The sequence below is a fragment of the Rhyacophila brunnea genome, unplaced genomic scaffold (assembly GCF_057557595.1).
Source record: "Rhyacophila brunnea isolate RB1 unplaced genomic scaffold, BYU_Rbru_1.0 scaffold_16, whole genome shotgun sequence".
NCBI lineage: Eukaryota > Metazoa > Arthropoda > Insecta > Trichoptera > Rhyacophilidae > Rhyacophila > Rhyacophila brunnea.
The window spans coordinates 11,265,502-11,293,422 of NW_028232816.1; the positions used below are offsets into that span (position 1 = coordinate 11,265,502).

At 36.1% G+C, this 27,921-nt stretch overlaps 2 protein-coding genes across 4 annotated transcripts in view; one reads left to right on the forward strand and one right to left on the reverse strand.

The window, feature by feature from the left end:
- Cks30A (Cyclin-dependent kinase subunit 30A) overlaps positions 1-8,948 on the reverse strand; it is a 204,656-nt gene extending 195,708 nt beyond the window's left edge. Inside the window, exon 1 of the mRNA XM_085943651.1 lies at positions 8,729-8,948. The gene's annotated coding sequence lies outside the window, so the exon portion shown is untranslated. The remainder of the gene's footprint in view (positions 1-8,728) is intronic.
- On the forward strand, positions 3-27,835 carry BicD (Microtubule-associated protein Bicaudal D). Of its 3 annotated transcripts, none has more exons than XR_015070212.1 (13): positions 3-375; positions 2,052-2,192; positions 12,206-12,430; positions 15,212-15,449; positions 17,221-17,417; positions 19,528-19,671; positions 20,127-20,273; positions 20,669-20,858; positions 21,702-21,896; positions 24,025-24,276; positions 25,759-25,925; positions 26,015-26,955; positions 27,162-27,835. XR_015070212.1 is itself a non-coding variant. In XM_085943619.1 (12 exons), exons 1-12 carry the CDS (start codon positions 160-162, stop codon positions 26,135-26,137), a joined length of 2,235 nt encoding a protein of 744 aa, XP_085799745.1. In that variant the 5' UTR covers positions 32-159; the 3' UTR covers positions 26,138-27,669. The 3 variants fall into 3 exon arrangements, 1 of the variants encoding a protein (XP_085799745.1); XR_015070211.1 differs by having other exon boundaries at positions 32-375; positions 27,059-27,835; XM_085943619.1 differs by having other exon boundaries at positions 32-375; positions 26,015-27,669.
- The last annotated feature ends 86 nt before the right edge of the window (positions 27,836-27,921 follow it).

Sequence of the window (27,921 nt, forward strand, 5' to 3'; positions counted from 1 at the left end):
TCACATTAAAATATTAGGCCTGCCTGCCTGTCATCGCGTATCACATTTTCGTCGAAAGAATGTAGCATAATTTGCAATCGAAAGTCGCTCTTTCATATATGTTTACCGCACGATTATTTTCCCGTTTTCACGTAGAAGTAAGTTCCGAAGGGCGCGAGCATGGCGTCTCCGGACGTGGCCGGCGTCAACGTATCGGAGCTGAAGGCGGAGATCGAGAGGCTCGGCCGGGAGCTGGACCAGGCCAGCAGTGAGAAGGTGCAGTCGGCCCAATACGGGCTGGTCCTCCTCGAGGAGAAGAGCTCTCTGCAGCAAAAGTGCGAGGACCTCGAGACTTTGTACGAAAATGCTAAACACGAACTGGAGATCACGCAAGAGGTAAACTGACGTTGTCGTTAAGCGCGATCCTATTGCACAAAACATGTATTAAGTAATTACAGAATATTCTACATTATTTAACGCTGCGTGTATAATTTCCTGCCGTGACCACGACTAGAGTCGTCGCAACCACCGATATTCATCATTTAATATAAAATCATGCTATTCAACATGCACTTTTAAGTTACAGTCATAGTGCCTGTACACACGCATGGAATTACTGTCGGCAATTGTGCTTATTTTAAACTGTCATGACAATAACTGTTTACACGTAAAAGTGCTGACTGTCTTTCCAATCTCATTCTTCAAGAGTAAGCGAGACGCGAGGTTGTCATTTTATACTACTATCTGACAGGTCGTATTGAAAATCGGAGCTCAAAATGAGTAGTTCGTTTTTTTACCGGCATGTTCTCTATCGCTATCTCGCTCTACTGCGCAGGCGCAGATCGAAAATAATCTCACTTGCGCGCAATAAATCATCACAATTTGGAATCTTCCAATCTTGTTTGATTTATGCACGCAATCTTGCCAACTGCAGGATAATACATGTTTCCCCATACATTTTCTTACTGTGCACAGTACATCCATGCACGTGTAAACGGGGTATCAACCTCGTATTATCGTGCAAGTTGCAGGATTGCATGCATGTATCAAAAAAGGTTAAATGTGCCGCAGATGCTGTCATGAGATTTTATAACTTTCTTTTTAGACCAAACCAAACCTAACCTACCCCAACCTAATATTACCTAATATAATTTTAGTTTGTGATAATTATGCATCAAAATGTATGAAAATTTAAAATTAACAATTATTGGATCGAAAAGCCGTTGCGCCGACAGAAAAAAATATTTATTATAATTGTCTACATGGAATAAACAGTTTTCGTAAAAAAAAATTATAAAAGCTCATCTGCGGCACAATTAAGTACCCAAAAAAGTTCAGAAGCTTTTGAATTTTCACGCATTAATTGGTACTTGCATGGCAGTGCACATGCGCAGTAGAACGATAGTGCCGAACCTGCTGTAAGAAATATGAACTACACCGCATTTAATATTTTGACGTCTACCGATTATCTACAAACTTGTCCGAATCTGTCTGAATCTATCAATTAGTACTATACAATGAGAACATAGTGTCTTGCTTACGCTTGAAAAATGAGATTGGAGAGACAGTCAGCACTTTTACGCGTAAATAGTTATTATTGCGATAATTTAAAAATTTTAAAATACACACTATTGGTGCAAGTAAATCCATGCACGTGTACAGGTGCTATTTGTCTTAACATTAAATTTAATGTTTTTTAGTGTTTTGCAAGGTATGCAAGACGTGATATGCACTGTGACATGACAGATTTAACAAATAAACAATGAAATAAAAATTTTATTGTCAATGGCATTTGACAGAATCGATCACGATATTCGAATGGAAATACTCCAACAAATTGGATTGTCTAATCGATTTCTCAGCTTATTCGGGAGTTATTTTAAGAATCGTCAACAATACATATCGTACGACCTTTATCAATCACAGACATTTGAAATATTTTCTGGTGTACCTCAGGGCTCAAACTTGGGGCCATTGCTGTTCACGATTTTTGTATGTCTAGTAAAGACTTTCTTCCACACCTCTGGATTGATATTAAAATTGATGAATACAAAAGTATGATGTGTTTGCAGGCGCTGGCCAAGTTCCAGTCATCGCAGAAGGTGACCACGAAGACTGGCATCGAGCAGGAAGATGCCCTCCTCAACGAGTCAGCCGCCATGGAGACCTCCCTCAACCTGCAGATCCTCGACCTTGAAAATGAAGTCAAACAGGTATGCATTGTATTTATTGACGTGCGATTAAGGGCTCTTAGCTTAGTAGTGCTCATTTAAATAAGTCAGATACATTTATACTGCCAAATATGTGCCGTAAATAATTTAACAACCCTCTAAAAATTACTACAGATTAAAATTTATTACAGCTTTTTAAGTAACAAAGTATACACATCACTATCATCATAGGCAGGATGTGGGTCCAGGGTAAGCCTCACCTTCGGGAGACAAATCGACAAAGATTCAACATTTTTACGACCCACATTTTAAAATAATTAAATTAAATACAAAAGTATAACTTCAAATATTACATTCCAATTAGTGCATGAAAAAATCAAGATTAAAGAAATCAAGTGTTTATTTTTTAGAATAATTAATAACCATGTCCTTGCTTTTTCGTACAAGGTGGTTGGTTGTTGGTAATTTTGAACAATCACAAACACCCAGGCTTTGAGAAAATCACATAAATATTATGTCCTCACCGGGATCGAACCCAGAACTCGGGTAGAAGGCCAGCACCTTACGCACTGCACTACGAGACCCGCCAAAGAAATCGAGTGTTGTCGAACAAGAACTTCTTGTCCACGTGTTAAAACTGTGAACTAATAATTCCTTCCAGTAAAGCTACTCGCACTTCCGTTTACAAATGAGGAACGCCCCCAAATTTATCAATTCATTTTACGCTCCCGCGGTGTACGGATCTATCAATTTACGTATTTTGAAGCTTTTTATAATAAAAATATGTCTAAAACGATCAGGAGTGATGTTGAAATTATTACCAATAAATTTTTGGCTCATTGCGAAGAAGAAAAGGTGTCGCATTGTCATGTTAAAACATGCCCACTATTATGACGTTCGGGCTTATACAATAGAGCTTAGAGCCGATACATTATTTAAACACGTCTCTAGCACGCGTTGCCGCCATGACGTACGTCACTGAGAAGTCTTCTATATGCGACTACAGCGACTTCCTGTTATCACCGATTTCTTGTTGTCGGACAGTTATAGTTGTTTATTTGTATTATAGTGAACTACAGATCATCTCGCAGCTAGTCGAGTGCCTTACGGCTAAAACTGATTTAGAAAATTTACACTAATGTAATGAATATGTAAACAGTTTATAATAATAAATCCATTATCTTATATGTATTATTAATTTGTCAATTTCTTTAATTATGGTAATTTCTCAATTATGATGCTCTACTGAAGACATGCTATGCACTCGATTGAGAAATTTTACGCTAATTGTTGAATATTTTAATTATAATTGGCATTTTTTTTTGATGCCGCCATAATAATTCACTTTTTAAATAATGCTAACGGTTATTGTGACATGTTGATAAGCATCCATGTTTGAATTTGTGGCATGGCTCTGCGGGACAGTGATTGAAATTAAAAAGGGAAATTGCTTCACACTACAGTAGAATCTCACTGATCCGACAGCTATTTTTAATCTATTATCTGCTACCTGAAACAGCTTGGTAGAGCTGTATTCGTACTAATTATGGAGGCTCTTAAGCCACGAAATACCGCATAATTCTCCTCTATGTTTACCGTTGATCTTCCCTTGGATATGAAATAGTGCAAACAATAAACGTGTGGCTTATGTCCGTTATATAATTACGTATTCTAAATATAAATCAAAAATAGTTTTACTTGTTTCCGGCAAATCAAAATTGTTTTGAGTAGATATTGATTATATACATAAACGCGAAAAACTAGCAGTATTAAACATGTTTTATTATATTATTGAAACTGGATTGATATCATGTACATATTATGTGTCAACTGATGCCATTTTAATAATAAATAAGGCTGTGTTGACATTTCAGTAAAAAATATGAGAATGCTAAGAGATAGATACTGTATAGCATAGTGGTGGCTAACCTATGGCATACATGCTATGTTTGACATGTTCAGTGATTCTGCAGGAACGTGAAAGAATTGTAGAAACTCTACGAGGATGATGCAAAATGTTAATTTTAAGGGTACCAATGTAGCACCTGACAATGGTGAGAAAATTTAATTAAAAAAATTTTTGGAAGAAAGGTTTAAATAAAACTCAGTCCTGGATGGAAATTTTCTCTTGGGGAAACCCGTTTGGTAATTCACTGTTCATTCGTTGATTCGTTGATTTGCTGATTAATTGGTTCACACTGTTGGCCGTTTGAAAGCCAAAATACCATCAATCATGCTGAAAATTTGTTTTGGGAAGGAATGAAAAAAATCTCCACTTCAATGGAAAAACTTCGTAACTAAAAATTCACTGGCACGTCACTCATTATTACAAATATTTCTTTGGTTTTTTGGCACCCAATCGTAAAAAGGTTTTACCACTGCCGGTATAGTGTATCTGCAGTGAGTGTATTTATTAAATTAACCACTGATAAAGCAACCGTTAAATTATTTAAAGTTTATTTTAAATATTCAATTGTATATAATAGTTTCCATACTTTTACAATTATTGAGGGCTCTACAGACATAAATGACAGTCAAAACAAATGTTTTATTTTTCTTTTATAGGTGTAATTTCTAAAAAAAGTGTTATATATTTTTAGTATACAAACAATATTTTTTCAGAAATTATACCTATAAGAAAGATATAACATATTTTTAATAACTCACTAACATTTTACAAAAATAAAAACCGCCATTTTTGTTTGTAAGCCCCTTAATTATTATCGTATAACATTTTAAAAATATTTAAAAAATCTACTGAAAGTTGCAATTTAAAAAATTAAAACAATTCTCATTGTGGGAAGCGGTGTTGCCATATTTGTGTTTGTTTTACTATCTGTCATTGCGTTTATATCTTCTATACGCATAGCTTTTATATTTAGCTAGTTTTCCATAATGTCGACATTCTATACGTCAGGGCCTATATGACAAATTATTTGTCCTTGCTCATATATTGAGGTTTTGGCAATGCCGAAGCAACTAGAGAGTGACGGTGTTGGATCGGTCATGATGAAGGAAGTTTTAAAGGAGGCCAAAACCCACCGAGGGTCATAGTGCTGTAAATGATAATGATTTTTTTAATATTCTGAGCGGCCAATTGAAAGTTATCTCTTCGAGCTTCGAGCTAGGTAGTTAATTAATGTATTTACATAAAATTTCAGACCAAAAAGGGGCACCGTTTTGATTTCGCTTGAGGGCGGCAATTTGCCTAGGGACGAAACCGGGCTCACCTATCCCACCATGATAATTTTTGGGGGCCCCGTAAAAAAATACTTTTAGGGTGTCATGCTGCGAAAAAGTTTGAAAACCACTTTTAATATTTGGCATTTTAACATTTAATATTTGGTTAAAGTTGCTCCAGTAGTTTTCAAACAATCTATACTAAAAATAAGATTGAAATGTCTAAGTAAGTGTTTTGACTATTTTCATGAATCAAAATTCAAAATATAGTTTTTTTTGTTCTATTATAACTCAAAAACTAATCGACCAATATTGATGAAACTTCCATTGCTTATAGAGTTTTATTTTGATATCTCAAAAGGTTCTGAGGCTTAGTTAATAATAATAACACACTTGCAACCATTCATTACAAGCAGGTAAAATAGTCTGATAGCAACGGTGAAGAGGTGAGGTCAGCTCTCAGTCGAGTGTGATCCTGATGAGTGATGACGTATGTGTAGTCTTAAAGTTAGAATACATCTGTATTTAGTTACGTATTTTTCCAACTTGTGCATGATGTAAATGAGAACTAACTAACATTCGCGGTAGTGTTGTCCTGTGTATTCTTGCAATGGTAATTGGGTGGGCAATAACTGTGTTCAATCAAATCACTTCAAAAATTGATGTATTCCAGTTGTGTGAGATGAGTTTAGGTGGACATGTTCTATAAATTCTACTTAGCTCAATCAGTGTACTTTCATGTACCTAGTTTTTACAGTTATTTCTTTATTTGTTTTTATCATATTGTGAATGTCGTGAATCAATCTGTGATGTTCACAAAATGTAAACTAAACATATTTTTATATAAATTCTGCGCGACACAGTTTGAAATTCTCCAATTTATAATCATGTGCATGTGTGTGTGCACTGGCACATGTATGCCCGATTTGTTTAGATTGGTGTGGGTGGGCCCTGTTAACTGTTTGAACCGCTCCAGAAATAAATTGAATCATGCCCATATATTAGAGTGAGATGGATACTCCATTTGTCCTTGATGCCTGTTTCATATTGAGTTTTTTTAAACAGATGATCTCAGTCCATTTACCGACAGGAATGTCAGTACACTGACTAAGTCAGTTTATTGCATGATTTCAAACATGGAATATGTCATGTTTTCCACCATTTTTGTGACTGTTAAACAAATGAGTGTTACTTATATGTCACTGTAATACATTGACATTGTTTTAATACCATAGATTTAATTAATAATTGACATTGCAAATTTGAAAAGATAAATTCATTTATTTAGCCACTCCTGACAGCTTATTACTGTAGTGATCAACCTTCAAATGTTTTTTTTATGAAATAATTATTAGCCCTGACAGATTCTTAATTTGAAATTAATTATAAGTACAAAAGGGAAAATTTTTTTTTTGTTGCTTTTTATGGCTCTCAAGTGTATTTAAAATGTAAATACATTTTTCACAATTTAAATAATATATTAAAACACATTCACTACTGACCAAATAATTACTAATTAATTACCACATTTAAATATCATGCTAATTACATCTAATGGTTAGCGCGTCTTTAGCGCTGAAAAACATAATCATGTTTTTTTTAATTTAAAACACTGCGTAAGTACTATAATTTTCATAAGATATGTTCATCTATCCACATCGTTTATGATTATTAAATTCAGTATTTTAAGTGTGCGTTTAATGGGATTAATTTTTTAGGTATAATTATATGCTATATAAATAAGAGTGATGATTTAAAAAGAAGTGTTTAATGTGATCGATAATATATGACATTTAAGTGACGTGTCAAAATAGTTGTGTTATTTTATCTATAAAAGTGGTTCAGTATGTAAGCAGTATCGAGGATGAATATCTAATGGTACAATTAATTCTATTACATTGCCTGCATGTTAAAATTAAATAATTAGGGGTTGTCTATCATGTTTTTAAAACAATATTCACTACATAAGGTCTATTCTATTAGGCGATTTTTCTCTTAAAGTAGTTTGATTTAAAATAAAAAAGTCGATCGCCAATAGTAGCTCAATTTGGAAAGTGCTTCAGTGAATATTAAAAGGTAGTAGTTAAAATTTGTCGCAATTAAGTATGACTCCTTTAACATAGTGGTCTATGTGCGTGGGCGCGATATCCGAGAGATGCAGGTTCAATTCCTGGGTGTCTTACTTTTTTCAAAAAGATTTTTTCTAATGGTTATAATATATTTTCTCGGAAGTGTTTTCAAAATTATGTATGTTCTTATAGTAGTATTAGAATTGATTTATTTTACCTAATATTATAGTGAACATGACAAATTACAAATTCAAAGCATTCACAACATAATAAGTGTTAACAATATTTAAATAAAGGACAGGGTAATTATATGAGTAAAAACCACATGGAAATACACTGACTAAATCAAACTTATAAAACAATGTCCACCTAAACTCGACCTCTCGTAATTGGAATATATCAATATCCAAAGCGATTTGATTGAACAACTATTGCTTTTCCATTTGGTATTACCAACGGCAGGTTAGTTCTGCACCTTGGGAGGACAAGTAACATATGCTCCTGATTTCTAAGATAGTTATCAGGTATACACGAGTCAATACTATAATGTGTGGAAGGGTTTTCATTTATACCGCGTATAAGTCGGAAGAAATATGTAGTTAAATATAGATCTCTTCTAAATTTTGGACTGTAGTATGTAAGCGAAAGTCAGTTGGATATAGCCACGGATAGTATCCATACAGTCTAAATGTAAAGGAGTCTCAAATTTTTTTTTGAACTTTAACTGATGCGAAGAGTAAATAATAAACCAACTCTCAAACCTGTCTCGAACTAAGGAATTATAGAAATCTTTTAATACATTAACATCCGAAAAGACCCGGGAAGTACAAGTACGCAAGACGAATCACAACATTTGTAGCGAGCGTTGCCAATTTAGCTTTTTTCTTGCCATATCTAGCATTTTTCGATAGGCAAAAAATGCATCTAACTTGTGGTGTTTTTACTAGCGTTTTTTGATGCTTCCAACAGCTTTAAATGTGTTGAAATAACGCTAGATATTTAGTTTATTTATTTTGATATGCATGGAATTTTTGATCAGATAAATTATAAAGGTGGTAGCCATGTCTACGGAATTTGAAAACGTCCTCAGCCATGTAGGAATTAGAAATTATCTGCAAGTAGACTTAATAAATAAAGCACTCGCCCAGCAAGCAAAAGTCATGTGTTTTAATCCGATTCGGTCCGAAAGATTTTTTCTAGGAAACTTTTTTATTTTCAATTAATTGATATTATATTCTTAAAATTTATGAACATAATTAAATTATGTAAATTTCTTGATAACTGTCCGACAACAAGATCTCGTCGATAACAGAAAGTCGCTGTAGTCACATATAGATATGATAGCCTGTGATGGCGGCAACGCATGTTTAAATAATGTATCGGCTCCCTTTTTAGATGCGACTCCTTTTCTTCTTCGCAATAAGCCAACAGTTTACTAATAATAATTCTAACATTACCCCTGATCGTTTTAGACATATTTTTATTATAAAAAGCATCAAATCACGTAAATTGATAGATCTGTACACTACAGAAGCGTAAAATGAAATGATAAATTTGGGGACGTGTGAAAACCTAATTTGAAAACGGAAGTGTCTTAGTTTATAGTTTTAACAGGTCGACAAGAAGTTATTGTTGGACAATACTTGAATGTATGACAGTCAACAGAATATTTCCCCTTTAAATTTGCTGTGTTCATAATATATTATGTACTATGTATACACTTTTTGTTTAATTTAATGCCCTAAAATAAATATTTACCCTATGCCAGATATTTAATGTATGTACCTACATAAAGTTCTGTGTCAAACTACATGTATAGAGAAATTTCTTGTCCGCACCATATTATTGTAAATATGTTTTAAATAATCACAATCTACTAGATCAGTGTTTCCCAACCAGTGTATAGTGAAAATTTTTCGAAAATGGCAACTGTTACCTATTATTTCAAGCAAATTTTTTTCGCTGTATAATTTTGGTGTCACTAACTCAATAAGGTTGAAAAATGCTATACTAGCTTCTTTCACTCTGTCAGGTATGATTACCGAAAATACTTAAATGGGTAACAGTCAATTGTTAGTGGAATCTTATTAATTAAAATAAAACACAATATAATAATATAATGCTTATCCTTGTAATTTAATGTGAAAGGCACAGGATTTTAATACCAGGGGTTTCGGGTTCTCGGTGAGGTTATAATCAGTGGCAGATGTTCTAAGATTATACAACAGCACCGCACTCCCTACTATTTTCTAAAGCATAACTTTATGTATGTGTTATTCTGTAAAACAATAATTTCATTCATTCGCTTTGCATGATGATGTCATCATGTTAATGCTTGAACAAAGCATCCAAACCTAGTAAAACCATACCCGGTTAACCGGACTATCGTGTGTGTCGATAAACCAACCAAATTCTTAATAGGTCTATGGACCAAAGAGAAGCAAAAGAAATATATAAAAGGCAATATCTATAACTTATGTAACGTGATGTGACCATTGACAAAAGCTAAAATATTACCTACTTCAATTATTTTAAATCCCTCTAAATATGAATACGTGTATTAATTAAGGTGCTAAGTACCAAAAAGTAGTATTGCCTGTGGTTACAAAATACTGAGTCATTGCAGTAAAATTGCATGAAGCAGACCTTTTGAAAAATGTGGTTTCACAGTGTTAAGAGCTTGCGAGTGTCAACACACCGTTGTCAGCCATTTTATATTGAATACTGTTGACCACTGCGGTGGTACTTACACCATTATAAATAAAACACGCCAACGGACTTAAAACGTCGCCAAATTTAAATATTTTGCTTATTTTTTTGACTTGCTTGTGGCACTTAGACCATAGTTGACGTTTTTGGCATTGGTATGTAGACTTAGAGCCTTAATTAATACACGCATTCATAATATGATGACTAATCTGTCATTATTGTACTTACAACTAGCCTGACCATATGGTAATCAAAGTGATAAGAAATTTTCAAGAAGTAATTTAATAATAAAGACCTTTTTGTAATGCAGATGTGGAATTTCGCCGAATCCCGACAATTCCGCCACATAACAGTACTGTGTTTATTGGTAATTATTTGCCATGTAATGTTTGCCATTTGCCATGTCATACAAAGAGCCTTTCTTTTGCCTTTAACTAAGTAATAAAATTAATTATTTATAATATTTAATCAAGCTCTGTCTCTCTTCTCAGTTCCTCGTTCCTTGCTGCAACATAATTTTACCAAACGTTAATATTTCATATACCTTGGACAGACTTTCGGTTATCTTATATCCCTTGGGAGTCGCTGAATTATCATACCGATGGCCTACATAATGCCTAATATAATAACATCCAATAAAATATGATATATATAAAGATAAAAATCCAAATTTTTCATATTACTTACTGTTTTCCCTTTTAAATAATTCGAAAGTGACATTTTGAAGCTGAATTCAACAAACGTCATGCAGCACGGTTGACAGCTTAGAGGCAAAATTCGGGCTATTACAGGTTTATTTCTGCAATGTGATATATTAATATTTTGTGATTGTGATCTTTGTCGTCACAATCACAAAACAAAAGAATGTTTCTAAAATAGAATTAGAATAGAGTAAAGTGTCAAGTTAAAGAGAGCATGAGACATAAGCAAGGGCCATGGATTACCTGATATTTTCAAGCTGAACAATAATTACTTCCGCAACCTCGCAACTGACAACTGTAAAATTTAATTAGAAAACAAGAAGGGATTACACGGCTCAAGGCACGTGCAATCTATGGTTAAAGATGTAAATAATAATGTCCTGGGCGCCACACAATCGTGAGACCGTGAAAGATTATAATTATTTAACAGTGTGGAATAAAGTAGGAGCAATAAATAAAAGAGCAATTTATATACTTGACAGAAACAATATTATCGTCAAAGCAAGAGATTAGAAATACATTAAAAGGTTATTAAGCGGCTCGATATTGAAATTTGTAAATACTAAAATAAATGCAAGCAGCTAAGTTTGAAAAGAAACATTGGAAGAGTAGTGAATCAAATAATAATAGTTTTAAAATACCAAACTGGAACGATCAGAGGCTTCAAGCACTGCGGCTGCAATCGTGCTCCGTTAAGTGACGTCCATTATAAATGTTGGGTAAAACTAAAGCGGAGCACGACTATACTAGACGACAGTCAGAATCAAAAAGCCATGTTGCTGCGTTCTCACCTTGCGACCTCCTTTGCGGTCGGAAATTCCATCAGCGACATCTCTTTTAATCGCGTACACTCCTTCGACGTGACCATAAATAATCGTCGGGGTTGCCAGAGGTATGAAAGTTAGTTATGTTCATTTTGAACATAACAAATGTTCATATACGGGAAATGTGGCTGTATCATTTTTGTTAAAATAACTACAGATACAGGAATTTCCCAGTCGATGGGCAGTATTTTTCTTGTTTTTAGTACATCAAAAAGGCATTTCCGTCAGATACGGGGTATTAGTATTAGACCATCGATATTCGTCCAGCACCATTCTGCCTGCGAGCTTAAACCATTTAAAGGTTTTGGCATATGTACTTAATTACGTCACACACTCTCGTATGCTCCGTTACGCTCAAACATATGCCTCCGTGACATGTTGTGCAACTTTTATAATCTAAATTTTTCTTTTACTAAGAGACTAACTTTATAAACTATTTTAAGTAAATACTTGACATCGAACATTGCAATTTACAATATTTACATGACTATAAATAAGTGTATAATATTATAGTTTTCTTCTGTGAATTTTTTGTAACTGTTGTAATATAATTTGTTTGTTTTGATATCCAGTTGCGCCAGGAGCTGGAACGAGTTGTGGGAGAACGAGAGAGGGCGCTGCAGGAGGGCAGTGAGGCGTCTCGGCTGGGTGCGGGGGCTGAGGCGGAGAGGCGGGCGGCCAAGGCTGACGCCCGAGAGGCTAGAGCCTGCGAGGCCAGAATGATGACCGAGTATGCTGAATTAGAAGAAGAGAACATCACCCTGCAGAAGCAAGTCGCGGCGCTCAAGTCTTCACAGGTAATGTTTCATCCGATGCATTGGTAAAGGAGGTATACTTCGCTTTACAGCCGAGATATTGTTCTTTAAGAATAAAGTTAAGAGTAAGTAAGTGAAAATGTTGTATAATGAATCATTTATATCCATACAAATCAATATAATTTCCGTTGGATCGGTTCCAATTTTAGAAAGCGATATGAAAGTCTTAAAGCTTTTAGTTGAAATCCCATTTGATTTATTTCAAAATCACATTTCCATTAAAAGAATAAATGCGTTCTTCGTCGGGATTAATTAGAAGATGTAATATGTGCACCAGACAGAACCTCCAAAAATACCCGTCGTTCGCCTGTTTTCTTGTGTCTTCGAAAAACCATGCCAGTATCCTGTTGCTCTGGCATGTTGATGAAATTTAGCAGCCTTGTAGGCAACGTTCCCTTTAAGGTGTGCATAGGTGCACGAGAACGCTTATAAAAAAAATCTGAATAAATTTTTCCTACTTCTGCGATATAATATCAAGCTTTTGTAGAACCCACGATGGCTACGCCGTTTGAGCGATGGCCTATAGCGTCGTGGGTTCCAGGTTCGAATCCTGGGTCTGACAAGTACACATATTGTTTTTCAAACTGTATATGAGTCAGAGTATGGACCTATTAGGTTGAGCAAGTGACTGACATCCATTTTTCGTAAAAATAAAATTTGTTAATACAAACCTCCACTCCGGAGGCCCATATGATCTTATTAGGATCGGACATGGTCGAAAGAAAGTATGAGTTACCAGATTTTCGGTTTTAACAATGACCAACATTTTATTACAGCCACCAAATTTTGCATATTCTTCACAGACTCATTTCTCACAGGACGAAAGTAGTCACGTTATTCCATTTTAGTTTTCACATATTATGATCTGCACGCACAATAGAAAAATTAGCCGTAGCGTTGCTTCTAGAAAAAGCAGGTCCGGGTTAGACTTCCTTGAATTATCCCTAGCACACAGTCGACTCAGCTCTATGTGGCTTCTTCACCTTTGATGTGACGAGACGCCGCATATTCCATTCTTTAAGTTAATATATTTCCTCAAACCTGCAAATGCCATTTTTATTAATGATATTAATTAAAGATATCCACCTTTCTCTCAGCCGAGCATTCTAATCCATACTTAAATACTATGTACAGGAGAGTTGCTTTGGTATTTTGTGGGAATGCGCTGTCCTTTAAAAGCTTTTGGAAACCAAGATTACACTCATTAGTGAGGTTAATTCCACCATTTTTTCATCTTTTGCATTAGTATGTGTGACAAGGCACATGCGTTAAACCAAAAATCATGTCTTATAGTGCCTGTACATGTGCATGGATTTACTGGCGGCAATAGTGCTTATTTTAAACTATCATGACAATAACTGTTTACAAGTAAAAGTGCTGACTGTCTCTCCATTTCATTCTTTAAGAGTGAGCGAGAATATATGTTGTCATTTTATGGTACTATTTGACAGGTAGTGAAAATCGGTCAACCTGAAAATTCGTTCGTAGTTCGTTTTTCTGCCGGCAGGTTCGCCACTATCGTTCTTCTGCACAGGCGTAGATTGAAAAAATCTTACTGTCATATGAAAATTCAGAAGCTTCCAAACTTGTTTGATTCATGCATGCAATCTTGCCAACTGCAGGATAATACATGTATACCCATACATTTTCTTACTGTCAACAGTAAATCCATGCATAGTAAACAGGGTATTAGTTTCACTAGCATTTTTTATTTGTATCTTCTTGTGTCACCCCGTGTTGGAGGTCGGCATCCTTCACCTTATTGTCTGCGGTACTTTCACAGTTCAGTGAAGTTGCACTCGTAATGAAAACAAATCCACGAAATTTGATATCGATAACGAGCTAAGGAATGCTGTACCTTCGTCCGCTTATAATGTGGCTCTATGCTGTATTTTTTTAGTTTTGATGCTAAACATCTCTGTCCTTATTTGTTTGTGGACATTACTATTAGTCAACCAGTCATAGGGATTTTGAGGTCACGTCTATACAGCCACATCTCAAAGGTCTCAATTCTGTATTTTTGTGTTTAGTATCCATACCACCATGCAGTGGCGAAGGGTGGAGGTAGGCTGTTAAGATCCGCCTTAAATAGTGCACACTAAACTTTGTCAGTCATATGTATTTGTTTTCATTGAAATCAGACTACACTTTACAGATGGTGTTGGTTAGTTTTTAAAATTCAATTAAACCTTACGAAAACCAAGTCATAATAGATAATAGTCAAAAAATACCCGTCTACTTATAAAATATCTAAAATTATGCAATTAAATCATACATAACATTGGATATTTTATATGTAGAATAATATTTTTTATCTAATATAGTTTAGTTTAGGCAGGGCTTAATAAATTTAAAAAAATGAACCAACAATATGTGTAATATTTATACTTAATCCTACAAAAATAAATAAGTATGAATGAAAAAGTGTGCACAATTTTCTCGTATCGCCGAAAATATACCAAAACTATTATGGTTTGGTGAGGCAGGGTTTAATTGATTTTTAAAAACTAACCAACACCATCTGTAAATTGTAGTCTTAGTTCAATAAAAATAATTACGTATGACTAACAAAGTTTAATGTGCACTATTTATGGGGGATCTTAACTGCCTATCTCCACCCTTTGCTACTGCCACCATGCCATAGAAAAGCATTGAGAGAATATAACAGCGAACCGCAGCACACTTTCGGGGTATAAGTAAACGTGTAATGGTTCACACAAATCTGTATATTTGATATTAATCAATTAAATGTTTGTCTTCAAGGTGGAATTCGAGGGAGCCAAACATGAAGTGCGACGACTCCGTGAAGAAGCGGGGGAACTACGAGCGACTGCCGAAGAGTTGGGAGGGCTGCGGCGCATTGCAGAGAGGCAGTTGGCCGAGGCCCTGGAGGCTTTGGGCTCCGAGCGGGAGGCCAGGAGACAGCTCAGAAGAGAGTTAGATCACCATGCTGGGCGTGATGCCCTCTATAATATCACCAATCTTGCATACAGTATAAGAGGTATGGCTCAACTAATTATCCGATGTTTACAACCAAATTACAAGATGTATTTTTCTTCTGGGCCTTTTGTATCAGGTCATCAATGTCTGAACATAGTTTCTGCTACCGTCCACCTTTCCCTGCATTATAAGTTGGTGTAAACCATACTTTTCATTGCGGAAAATATGGCCAAAGTATGCAGCATTTCTGTGCTTGATAAGTTCTCCGCTTATCTGGTTGTCTTGTAACCTCCGTATTAATAGTATGTATGATCAGCCTAGGAAATACTCAAGGTACACCGATAGAGCCACATCTCGAAAGTCTCTAGTCTTCCAATAGTATGTTCATTTAACATCCTGCAGCTTATTCTAACATATCACGTAACATCGAAAAAGAGCTAATTGTGATAAATATATCACATTTATCACTTTATGTATTCCAGTGGTTGATTATGTAAAAAAGTTAACCATCTGAACTGTCAAAAGGTGATGTCTTTTACCTGCGCCTCTATTGGGTGTGCTAACGTGAGAACGAGACAGAGTACGTCAATTGAGATACAAGATGTTACTAAAATAATTACGTCAACATCTCCGTGTTTAGCTGACATGACTGGCAAAATTGAAGGTTATGTTGATAGTTTGAGGTTTAAAGGTTTAATGTTTATTGAAAAAACTTTGCGCATTTCGACGTTCGGGAACCAAAACCATATGACATGACTAATAAAATTGTAGGTTATGTTATGTCAATACAAAATTATTGTGTTCGGCGCATTACCGATTGGATGGCGCTAGTTCGGCTTTATCCGCTCGTGTTCGGTCTTGTCCGCTTGGGTTCAGCCGCGTGAACATATCCGAATTTGACCGACATGTCTACCAAGAATTAAAGATAGCCGCCGCTATCTGTTTAATCATGTTTAGTGTAAAGAATTCCTAACATGCTAATTTTGACCATTGATAATAACGGAAACGTACTAAAGTGATAGCTGTTAAGAATAGACCTGCTGGTTTCAATCGGTATGGATACAATTTAGCACCTAATCATTCTCCATCTTATGCCTTACACCCTAAACAAACTCATGTCTTCCTAAATGGGTCCGTGAGATAAAATTAAGGGTTCTGCGAGGTTTGTTAATCCTTGTAAGATATGATTTTGGTAAAGGGATTGAGGAAGACCAGCTAGAAATACCTTCATTAGAATGACTGAACTGCAGGAAGAGTTGTTGACATATTTTTTGAATAATAGATTTCAATCAACAAACATTTTGTGATAATCCAAAATTGCATATCTTGCCGATGTATTAAAATCAATATTAAATTAAGTATGTTTATCTGTCACTTTGTACAACATATAAAAGGGTTCTCTGCGCATCTGTTCTATACATAAGACAGCTATCGAGGGTAATTTATCATATTTATGTATTCAGGTATTATAATTGTTACAATAAGTTAGCCGTCTAAAGTGACAAAACTGTCTATCTCGCTCTAAAAGTTAACACAGCCAAGAGAGCTGCTGTTAAAAGATATCACGTATTGTAAGAATTATAATACCTCAATACATTATGATAAACTACCCTCGATAGCCGCCGTTAGCAGTCTTGTGTATAGTATAGATGCACTAACCACAATTAATTGAGAAACAATGCTGTAGATGGTAACCAAGGTATTTTACATGGTCCAGCTTGGTGCAAGCACTATTTATAAACGAATGAATAGTACATATTGATGTAATGTGGTTTGTCTTCAATAATTAAATCATTTTTCTACTGTTAGTTTATTTAAAATGTTATTTACAGGGATGAATGACGATGCAACGATGGGCAGTGACGGTGAAGATGAGGTTTCAGCGCTGCGTAAAATCCAAGCCGATCTCCAGAGCGGCCAGGAACTCGCCTCGCCAGCCGACGCCCGTAACGTTGATCTCTTCTCCGAGATTCACCTCAACGAACTCAAGAAGCTGGAGAAGCAGCTTGAATCTGTTGAGAGCGAGAAGGTAAGATTGAAGAGGTATTTTAGATCAGGCCCTTCATTTATTATTATGACTGTGAATCGTTTGACAATTCTATCGGGGTATTTAAAAGACAGGTTGCAAAGCTATTTTAAATAAAGTTAGAAAACAAAAGCTAATGAAACCTGTTCTGATCCAGTTTTCCATTTGATCAGCGACGGCTGAACATCGAGAGTGTTGACTGTTTTAAATATCTGGAAGCGTTATATGTTCACAACATTTTTACCCGTGAGGGTTCACCGTAGCACAGTTCGCCGTGAGCTTTCTTGTCGGAAAGAGATGACAGTATACTATACGGTCTCCAATTTTATTAGATTCAATATGAACATTAATTCAATTTTCATAGCTGATTTTGACAAAATTCATGAATTCAAGAATAAAAACTAACCTAACCTAACAAATAATCAAATAACCCAAAGAGGTTGGACGGTCTTTAATATACGGCCATATATATCCGATACAACATTTCACGGTGAAGTGTGATACGGCGAACTGCATACGTACAAGTTTCCGGACACGTTCTGGGAGTACATGTCACGGGAAATAGCATTTCGCAAAATGGGTTCGTTATCCAAATGGGATTGACGGGAGGGACATTCAACTCAATGCAGAATATCAATCAAATGTCGCCTGTCGAACACTCATAGTGTTGTTTTACGGTAGCGAATCATGGCACTTTACAAAGACTTCTAGCAGCCGTATGCTTTGCTTTGAGAAGAGAAGAGATGCCTGCAGCAAATACTGGGCCATAGGACTTTGTTAGAACCCCATGGCCTTGACCCATACAATTGCTTAAAATCAATTTGGTCGCGGACTTACGGATCATATAATGGTAGTCATATTTATGGTTATTGGGTACTTATTTATGAGCTGTACAGATACTAAGCGATTATGCTATACAGCAGTGGCGAAGGGTGAAGGTAGGCTGTTAAGATCTGACATAAATAGTGCACACTAAAGTTTGTCAGTCAAACGTATTTGTTTTCATTGAACTAACACTACAATGTGTAGAGAGTGTTTATTAATTTTTAAAATTCAACTAAACCCTACCAAATCCAAGCCATAGTAGATGATATTCAAAAAATATTCATGTATCTATGAAATATCGAAAATTATGCCATTAAACCATAATTTTAGATATTTTATAGATAGAAGAATAGTTTTTACCGATTGTGGTTTGGTATAGATGAATTTCAAAAAACTGACCAATTCCATCTGTAATATTTATTATGTATTCTTAATTCAACGAAAACAAATAAGTATGACTGAAAAAGTGTGCACTATTTTCATTGGATTGCCCATAGCATACTTAAACTATTATGGTTTGGTTTAGGCAAGGTTTAATTGAATTTTAACAAACTAACCAGCACCATCTGCAAAATATATTTTTAGTTCAATGAAAACAAATACATATGACTAACAAAGTTTAGTGTTCACTATTTATGTCAAATCTTAACAGCCTACCTCCACCCTTCTCCACTGCTGTACAGAATGAGGTCCTTAAAGATATATTACGGCCATTTGTGCATTCCTAAACTATTATGGTTTGGTTAGGCAGGGTTAATTGAATTTTAAAAACTAACCAGCACCATCTGCAAAATGTATTCTTACTTCAATTGAAAACAAATACGTACGACTGACAAAGTTTAGTATTCACTGTTTATGTCGAATCTTAACAGCCTACTTCCACCCCTCGCCACTACTGTACAGGATAAGCTCCTTAAAGATCCATTACGGCCATCTGTTCATTAGTCCAATCAGTGTCATTTAAAGTCATGTGTAAAAAACAAAAAAAATGCAATTTTTATTTAGACATCTGACTGAACTATTGTAATGTGAGGTGACATGCCATCTAATCAACCAGATACATCCATTTTCTGTAATTTGATTTTAATGTATGAGAATTACAAGAATTATGTATGTACTTGTATTCTCGTTTCTTTTACAATATTGTCGTCTTTAACATTAGAGACGACATTAGGGAATTGATTAAATATTGGACAAATACACCACAGTTTCACAAGGCATGGTCATGTGTTGACTTAAATAATGTTGCAACTTACCTTTAAGTGATTGATTTGTTATTTATTTTTAGAGCGCGTTAAATGTTAGTCTACGGGAAGCACGTGAAGGTGCTGAACGAGGCGCCGGAGAGACGCGCGCCCTCAAAGCGTCACTGCTTACAACCTCCGCCAGCGTAGAAGCCCTACACAACATGAGAAGAAATATCGGAACTCAGGTACTACATTGGTACATGACTTATTCAATCATATAAAGTTTGGCTTTTGTTTACACTCCTTTTACCGGATAATTGGGGTGCTGAGGATTAAAGTAGTATAAGTGGATTGAAACATACAACATTCTTCACATTTTATTCTTACGATTTAATTATCCATGGACACCTAATGTATAAAATGGTGTTGTTGTTTTGATAGCAACATATACCTAGTATTTGAATGATTTGGCTTGACTAGTTCTTCTTCAAACACTAAAAGCATTAATAAACAATTATTGAGAAATATCAATTGGTTTTCTTGGAACAAGTAATAATGGATCTTTAATTAATTATTTTTTTTATTCAATAAATAATTTACAAGATTTAAGAATGTAATATTAGCAAGTTGTAATTCATAATTCTTATTTTTTACTGCTTATGGTAAATGTGTATTTTTAATTAGCTTTATTATAATATAGGAGTCGAAAGACTACTGCGGCTGGTTCCACACGTCTGGTCCTGAAATCGAGCAACTTCAGACCCGCCTTATGGAGCTGGAACGCTCCGCATCCATTCCCGACCTCGCCAGACATCTTAGAAATGAACTCGCCACTGTTAACAACAAGGTTTGTAAATCTTCAACTACATCAGTGGTTTTCAAACTTACTCATTTCACAAACAGATCGTGCTTCTGCGTATTAAATTTAGAGTACCTTGAATTTTTTTGTTTTTCAAACAACCCGCCAGTACGCTGGTGTTATTTTTTTCTTTCTTTTTGACACTACAACTGACCATAAAATCCATTGACAGTAGTATAATAATTGTAGTAAAATAGTGACAGAAACACACAGGCTTTGAGAAAGTCACATAGATGATATTATGTGACCTTACCTGGGATTGAACTCAGAGCCTGTGGATAGTAAGCCAGTGCCTAATGCATTGGACTACAAAGACCACCATATTGATGACTAAGCTGTTTTTGTTTAGTATAAAACATTAACTAATGGCAACACTTGTGCAGTGTCTAGACCTGGAGTCACGTTCCGCGTCGGCGAGACGGGCCCTCCGGCGCGCGTCCGCCTTGGGAGGCGCCGCAGCGGCCAGGCTATCGGCTGCCACAGATCACCTCGCCCGCCTCTACCACCATGTCTGCACCGTCAACGGGCAGGAACCCAGCCGGGTGTTGTTGCACCACGAGAAAAATGCACCAGGTGAGATAATGTCAATTTCCAATACAACATTGCAATAATCCGACACCATCTGGTTTAACATAGTGCTGGATTAGTGAGATTCCACTGTATTGTATAGTCTTGGTGTATTGTAGTAACGTATATGATGTTGTTTTTAGCGTCCATTTCTCGTAAAACAAAAATGTCTTCGAAACTTCTTCGTGAGGCGCTCTTCTGAAGATCAACACCGGATTGTAGAGCCATTTTAATAAAACTATACATTTGAATAGGATTACAGTGGAACCCTGATCTCGCATAAATTGTTTTCCCGCACGGATCGTTCAATTTTGAAAGTCTCGCCAAACACCCATAAAAACAATGTTAAATAATACCGCATTAACCGTTCCCCGATTTATCGTTTTCCTTGATCTATCGTCTAAATATTATGGTCCCGTCACAAATATTATCCCGATTGACCGTTTTTGTTGAATATTTTTCATTTCGCTTTCGTAGAATTGTTTATGATATATACAGACAGACCTTTCAGTCGCGTCGCTTTGTATGCACAGGTTGGTCGGCGCTCAGGCTTGCCTAGCATCTCGTATCACGAATTTTTAGACGAAGTCGCAGCTAAAATGCTCCGCATGAAGAAAACTAGAACTGTAGCCGAAAAACTGAAAATAATTATTCTAGACGTCAAAAAAAAATTCCCGCATTTATCGTTTTTTAGGGTCCCTTGAAAACCGTAGAATCGAGGTTTCACTGTATTATAATAAATTTGAATATGAGATTGTCTTAAAATTATTTTTTATTTCATTGTGATGTAAATATTTTATATTCATGATTGTTCAGGTATATTTTGATGACACCTATGTCCTATTACAGATGCCGAGGCTTTGGAAGAGAACGGCACCCGTACAATCAGTGAAGAGGATGCTCAGCTGGATGAAGAAGAAGGCGTGGTGGAAGCAGCGGAGACCGCAAAGCACGTGGACACTTTGCTCGACCAGATCGAACATCTCAAGGCTGCCGTAGATAGCACAATTGATATGGGCAAGGCTAGAGCAGTCAATACTCAAGGTAAGCTGAGTTTTTTTGATACTGTCGAGATATTATACTGGAATTATTAGAATGTTCTATTCTTGAAATTTAGTATACATTTGTTCTGACTTATGCTACCTAAGATCCGCCATAAATAGTGCACGTTAAACTTTTTAAGACATACGTATTTGTTCTCATTGAAATAAAACTATAATTTACAGATGGTGTTGGTTAGTTTTTAAAATTCAATTAAACCTTGCCTAAACCAAGCCATAATAGATCGTCTCTGTTCTGGCAGAACACACTAACTGGAGAATACTAGTTTTGAGTAATTTGACTTTGAAGTTGTTAAAATGTTTGAAATCGTCTATCATGTGAGTTTATTAAGTAGTCGTAAAAAGGATGACTTTAAAATAAAGACTGTATATTTATGAAGAAGGCTTCCAGACTGTAAAGTTTGAAATAAGGAACATTTTGGTATAACTAACTCAATATGTCATTTTTTCGAATTAGTGTCTTCTGCCAGAACAGTGACGAGATAATAGTCAAAAAATACTCGTCTAAAATTATGCAATTAAATCATACATAACTTTGGATATTTTATAGATAGGATAATATTTTCTATTTGTTATGGTTTTGTTAAGGCAGGGCTTAACCCATTCGCTGCGGAACTTGACCCTAATTACCACATTTAAAAAACATGCTAATTATATATAATGGCCACCTGATGGACAACGCACCAGTTGCGTTAGACGCAGTGAATGGGTTAATGAATTTAAAAAAATGGACCAACAATATTTGTAATATGTATATTTAATCCAACGAAAACAAATAAGTATGAATGAAAAAGTGTGCACAATTTTGTTGTATTGATTTTTAAAAACTAACCAACACCATCTGTAAATTGCAGTCTTATGTCAATAAAAACAAATACATATAACTAACAACGTTTAGTGTGCATTATTATTATGGCGGATCTTAACAGCCTACCTCCACCGTTTGCCACTGACCTGTACCTATGTGGAAAGTACGGTGTTTGTAATGCTTAAGATGTTCACAATGAAGCAAAGAAGAAATAAGTGTGTCCTAAATCAGTGCTCCGCAACCTTTTCCCACCCACGGCACACCAAAGGTCTTCCCAGAATTCCGCGGCACACCACACGTAAAACAATTTATACACCAAAACATGGTCCCCACATCCTGAAGGGGGACCCCAGGCCAAGATTTTTGGTGGGGCCCTCTACCTATAAATAAGGTTGAAGACAGCGTGATACTCTAAAATAGCATTTTTAAAATAGTGTTAGAGGTAATTAATGGTATTGATTTTATGTTTAGCAATTTTACGTATGGTTATATTATATTAATATAATTATGGTTAGTTGTCGGGTTAGCAATATGTATTTGTCGAGTATTGACACAATAATAATAAATTGTATCCTACAATAAGATGTTTTAAAATATTAATACTGGTGCAGTGAAATAGCGCCGCAGGCGACTTTTTTGAATCGAAAATGGGAGCTGAACTGCGATAGTTTTGTCGGAAATCCGAGGATATTTTTTATTAACCGAAATCCAGAAAATAACCAAAGGAACATCGGCGAAGTTCAGTTTTAGCGTCCCGTCATTTATCAATCCAACAAATTCCTCTCGAATTTATAGGAAAACCCCTTCTATAGATTTTTTGGCATTGGTTGCAAAAGGGTTTCTTATCCAGTCGCATTGATTGTATGAAAATACTGATGAAATTTCTTTTGCAGCAAAGTTACATGTTTTTGAGACGGATCCAAAATTGATTGCTTGTTTTCAATGGTGGTCTGGTAGTTCCTTTGGAACATTTGTAGAGATCCTTGTCTTAACTCCTTCTGCCAAAGTTCGAGTTTATTTTTAAATTCTGCTAATTTATCAGAGCACGTCAATATATTTTCATTCTGACCTTGCATTGTTTTATTAAGTTCATGCAGGTGCTCAAATATATTACCAACCATGTACGCAAATTTGGCTATTGCACCGCGGCACACCTAGCATCGTCTCACGGCACACCAGTGTGCCGCGGCACACCGGTTGCGGAGCACTGTCCTAAATGAGTATAACATGCATGCTATTCGAATACTGGTAGCATGACAGCACAGTTACTCATTATTAATGTTGTTCGTATTATGTTTTCCAGTCCGTGACGAAGGTGACATGGAGATCTGCGACCTGCAAGAGCAGGTGATCAAACTGAAGAGTCTGCTGTCCACGAAGCGGGAGCAGATCGCCACCCTCCGAACCGTCCTCAAATCCAATAAGAACACCGCCGAGGTGGCTCTCAACAACCTCAAGTCCAAGTATGAGAACGAAAAGAATATCGTCTCCGATACTATGCTCAAACTGAGGAATGAACTCCGCCTGCTCAAGGAGGACGCTGCCACTTTCTCCAGTAAGTATTCCAATGCTCTTATACCATATTTTATTGATTAGAAGCCGTCTTTGAAACAATTGATTTTACAAGCTATATTATTTGTCGGTAAAGCAGTACGTAAGGTGTTCATTATTTATTATTTACCTCGGTATAGCCTCAATTAAATTGAGCTTCTTTACGAGCTGTTTATTGGCGAATTTAAAAGCGGGTGATTCAGCTACTGCGATTTGATGATTACACACAAAACTTTTCATTCGCTGAGAAGCCACAAGCCAGCGACTATTTTGACGGAACGTAGTTGGTTTTTTTACCGGGAGGTTGGTACTGCGCTCTACTGCGCAGACGCAGTAGGTACACACGCCGGCGTGTAGCGTGTAAAGTTGACTGGCTTTCAACTTTTCTCGGTAGAGTTTTTACAACCTGCTTATTCGATGATTACACTGGGCGACTTTCCAGGCAGATTGTAAATTCGCCAATAAACAGCTCGTAAAGAAGCTCAATGTAATTGAGGCTTAAGAAAGAAAATAATGATATACATTGAAACAAGTACATGAGTTTTGGGTCTTGTGTTGAGGTGATGCATGAACAGTTTCAGCTCAGTGCGATTCTGACATTCAAAGTGACAGCATAGCAAGCTGGCAAATTGTTCAATTTGTAATACCGTTCAGTGATAAAATGCTTTAAGAAGAATTTTGATTCTAGTATTTTTTTATCATTTCGTGACTGGAAATGAATGAGGCATGGGTGTATTTTAACACACGACTATAATAATAGCAGTTTAGCTAACCTCATAACTGGTTTGCGCGAGCCTTATCAAGAAGAGAAGTTGTGGAAAACTTACATCGAGCATGCTAATCCTTTACGAGAATTCCCCGGTACACATGTCGGCAAAGGCATAAACTGGCATCTGAGGATGTTTGTTTCAGCCAATTTTATTGTATAATTATATGTATAATATGTATATTGTATATTATATGTATTTCAAGCAATTTTTTCAAAAGGATTAATTTTGCAGGAGTAATGGGAGTAATACCCTCGATGTACGCGCGGCTCAAGCGTCGGCCTATAGCGTCGAGAGTCCCAAGTTCGAATCCTGGGTCTGACATGTACACATATTGTTTTTCAATTTGTGTACGAGCCAGAGTATGTACCTAATAGGTTGAGCAAGTGGCTGACATCCATTTCTCGTAAAAACAAATTCTGTTAACACATACCTCCACCCTATGGAGGCCCTTATAATCTTATTAGGATCAAACATGGTCGGAGAATGGGCAAAGTGCATTTAACTGTCAGGGGAAAAATAAATCATTCTGATTATTCATCGTTTTCACGTTGAGAAAACATTATAATAATTGCTTTTTATATACTTAACTCTTATTTAACGGACGTTAATTTCTGATATGCACAGTTAGTTTTGTAGGTGAAAAATTTGTTGATTCCTCTGTGTCTACTTCTCTCAGTCAATCAATTCTAATTTTGTGTAACTAATTTCAATTATAGGCCTCCGGGCGATGTTTGCGGCTCGCTGCGAAGAGTATGCGACGCAGGTAGAAGATCTCCAGGCGCAATTGGCCGCCGCGGAAGAAGAAAGGAGGACCCTCAACCAACTGTTGAGGCTGGCTGTACAGCAGAAGCTTGTGCTCACGCAAAAACTTGAGGAACTTGAGGTAACTCATTGACAAATTTATATCGATACAATCTATTTAATTTTATATTAAAGTAAATCAGGATTGATTTATAGACTATCAATTTTCAGGTGGACCGTGAGCTGCGCGGAGTTAGGCGAGGGGGCAACACGGCGAGTGTGGGGTCGGCGGGCGGGGTGGGCAGTCGTCCCACCAAACCCCCGGCCTTCTCCCGTCCAGGCACCCGCTTCTAGCGCCGTCCCTTTCTCCAGTACTTTGCGGCACTTGTCAGATCACTCGCCAAACTGTGAACACAACACTTTTCACTGCACAGTTTTATAATAGCCAGACATACCTGTCTGAATTGATTCTAATAATGTCTGAATAATTCTGTGATTTGTTTATGATTGGATGTACATATTGTAAAATAATTCAGTTTTGGCTGTCATATTTTTCATCAAGCTAAATGAAATAAGTGCAGATTGTACAGTAATTTGTTTAAGATTTTTGGGTATCATACATAACACCGTCCAAATATCCAATTCCTTCCAATTGTACTACAGCCCAAATCTCTCCTTGGCCTCCTCAATTCTCTCACTCTCTATTCCACTATCTCTCACTCTATTCCTCTCGTTATCCAGCAGTCTCCGGTGAGCCCTGCTTGTCCAAGTATCCGATACTAAAAATTGTCAGTTATCAAGTTTTATCAAAACAGATTAATTGATATTGTCTTACCATTATATTATACATGACTTAAACAAAACCGTTTTAACAATGATTCCATTTGGAATACAAAAAATATTATCATCAAAAAGTCACAGGATTATTTCATACTTCTATTTTCTCGGTTGGTTTAAATTTGAGACAGTATAATTATCATTGCCCATTATTTAAGTATGTATAATACTTATAGTCAATGATATCCGAGAGGCAAAGAACAGATTATTTTATATGAGGCTTAGAGCTTGTCCACATGGCGTGAGTCCCACCGCGATTTATGCTTGAGTACCAAAAATGTCTTCTGTCCAAATACAGCGTTTCTGCGCGTTCCATTTGGCAGTGAACCAGCTAGGTGACGTAATTCATTTTTGAATCGGCATAAAAAATAAACGCAAAAATGTCTTCTGTCCAAATACAGCGTTTCTGCGCGTTCCATTTGGCAGTGAACCAGCTAGGTGACGTAATTCATTTTTGAATCGGCATAAAAAATAAACGCAAAAATGTCTTCTGTCCAAATACAGCGTTTCTGCGCGTTCCATTTGGCAGTGAACCAGCTAGGTGACGTAATTCATTTTTGAATCGGCATAAAAAATAAACGCGAGCGTAGAAAAAAGCTCGACAACTCAATTGTGTTACTCGGTTTCTATGAGATTTTGTAATTCGGGATAACTTGCAATATGTATTCTTGGCACTTTCCAAGCTAGGTGACGTAATTTATTTCGGAGTGGCTATAAAAACTCGCGTTCGAGCACCAGGTGGTTGTAATTCATTTTGGAATGGCTGTAAACACCGCGATCTTCCAGAGTGTAGCGATCGCTTGTGGACGGCTCAATGAGGTCACTTGTACCTGGAGAACGTGCAACTTGTTACGCGCGAGTCAAAATGTGCATGTGGACAGGCTCTTATATTTTCAAAGACCGTGTATTTACACACAATACGTAAAGATCTATAACTTCGAAAACTTGTTTAAAGGGTACAAATAAAATGTTTAATAATTTAAAGACTTACAAAGTACAGAGTAAAGACTTACCCAATAAAATTAGGCGTATTGAATATGATATGATGGAAAAAAGAAATTCATTAAAATCAACCGTTGAAACGCAAGATTGTGTTATCAGTATTTTGAAATAGATTTCTCGTATGTCTTCAAAGTTCTGTTTTATTTAAATCTTTCTCTTGAGGCTTCTAATGTAAGATTCACTCTCAAAAGTAAAAATATAACGTAATTAGACAAAAACCAAAACCTAACCACACTCTTGAGAATGTATTTTTCAATGATTTGAAACGTGATAACCAAAAGACATCAAAAGGATGTATA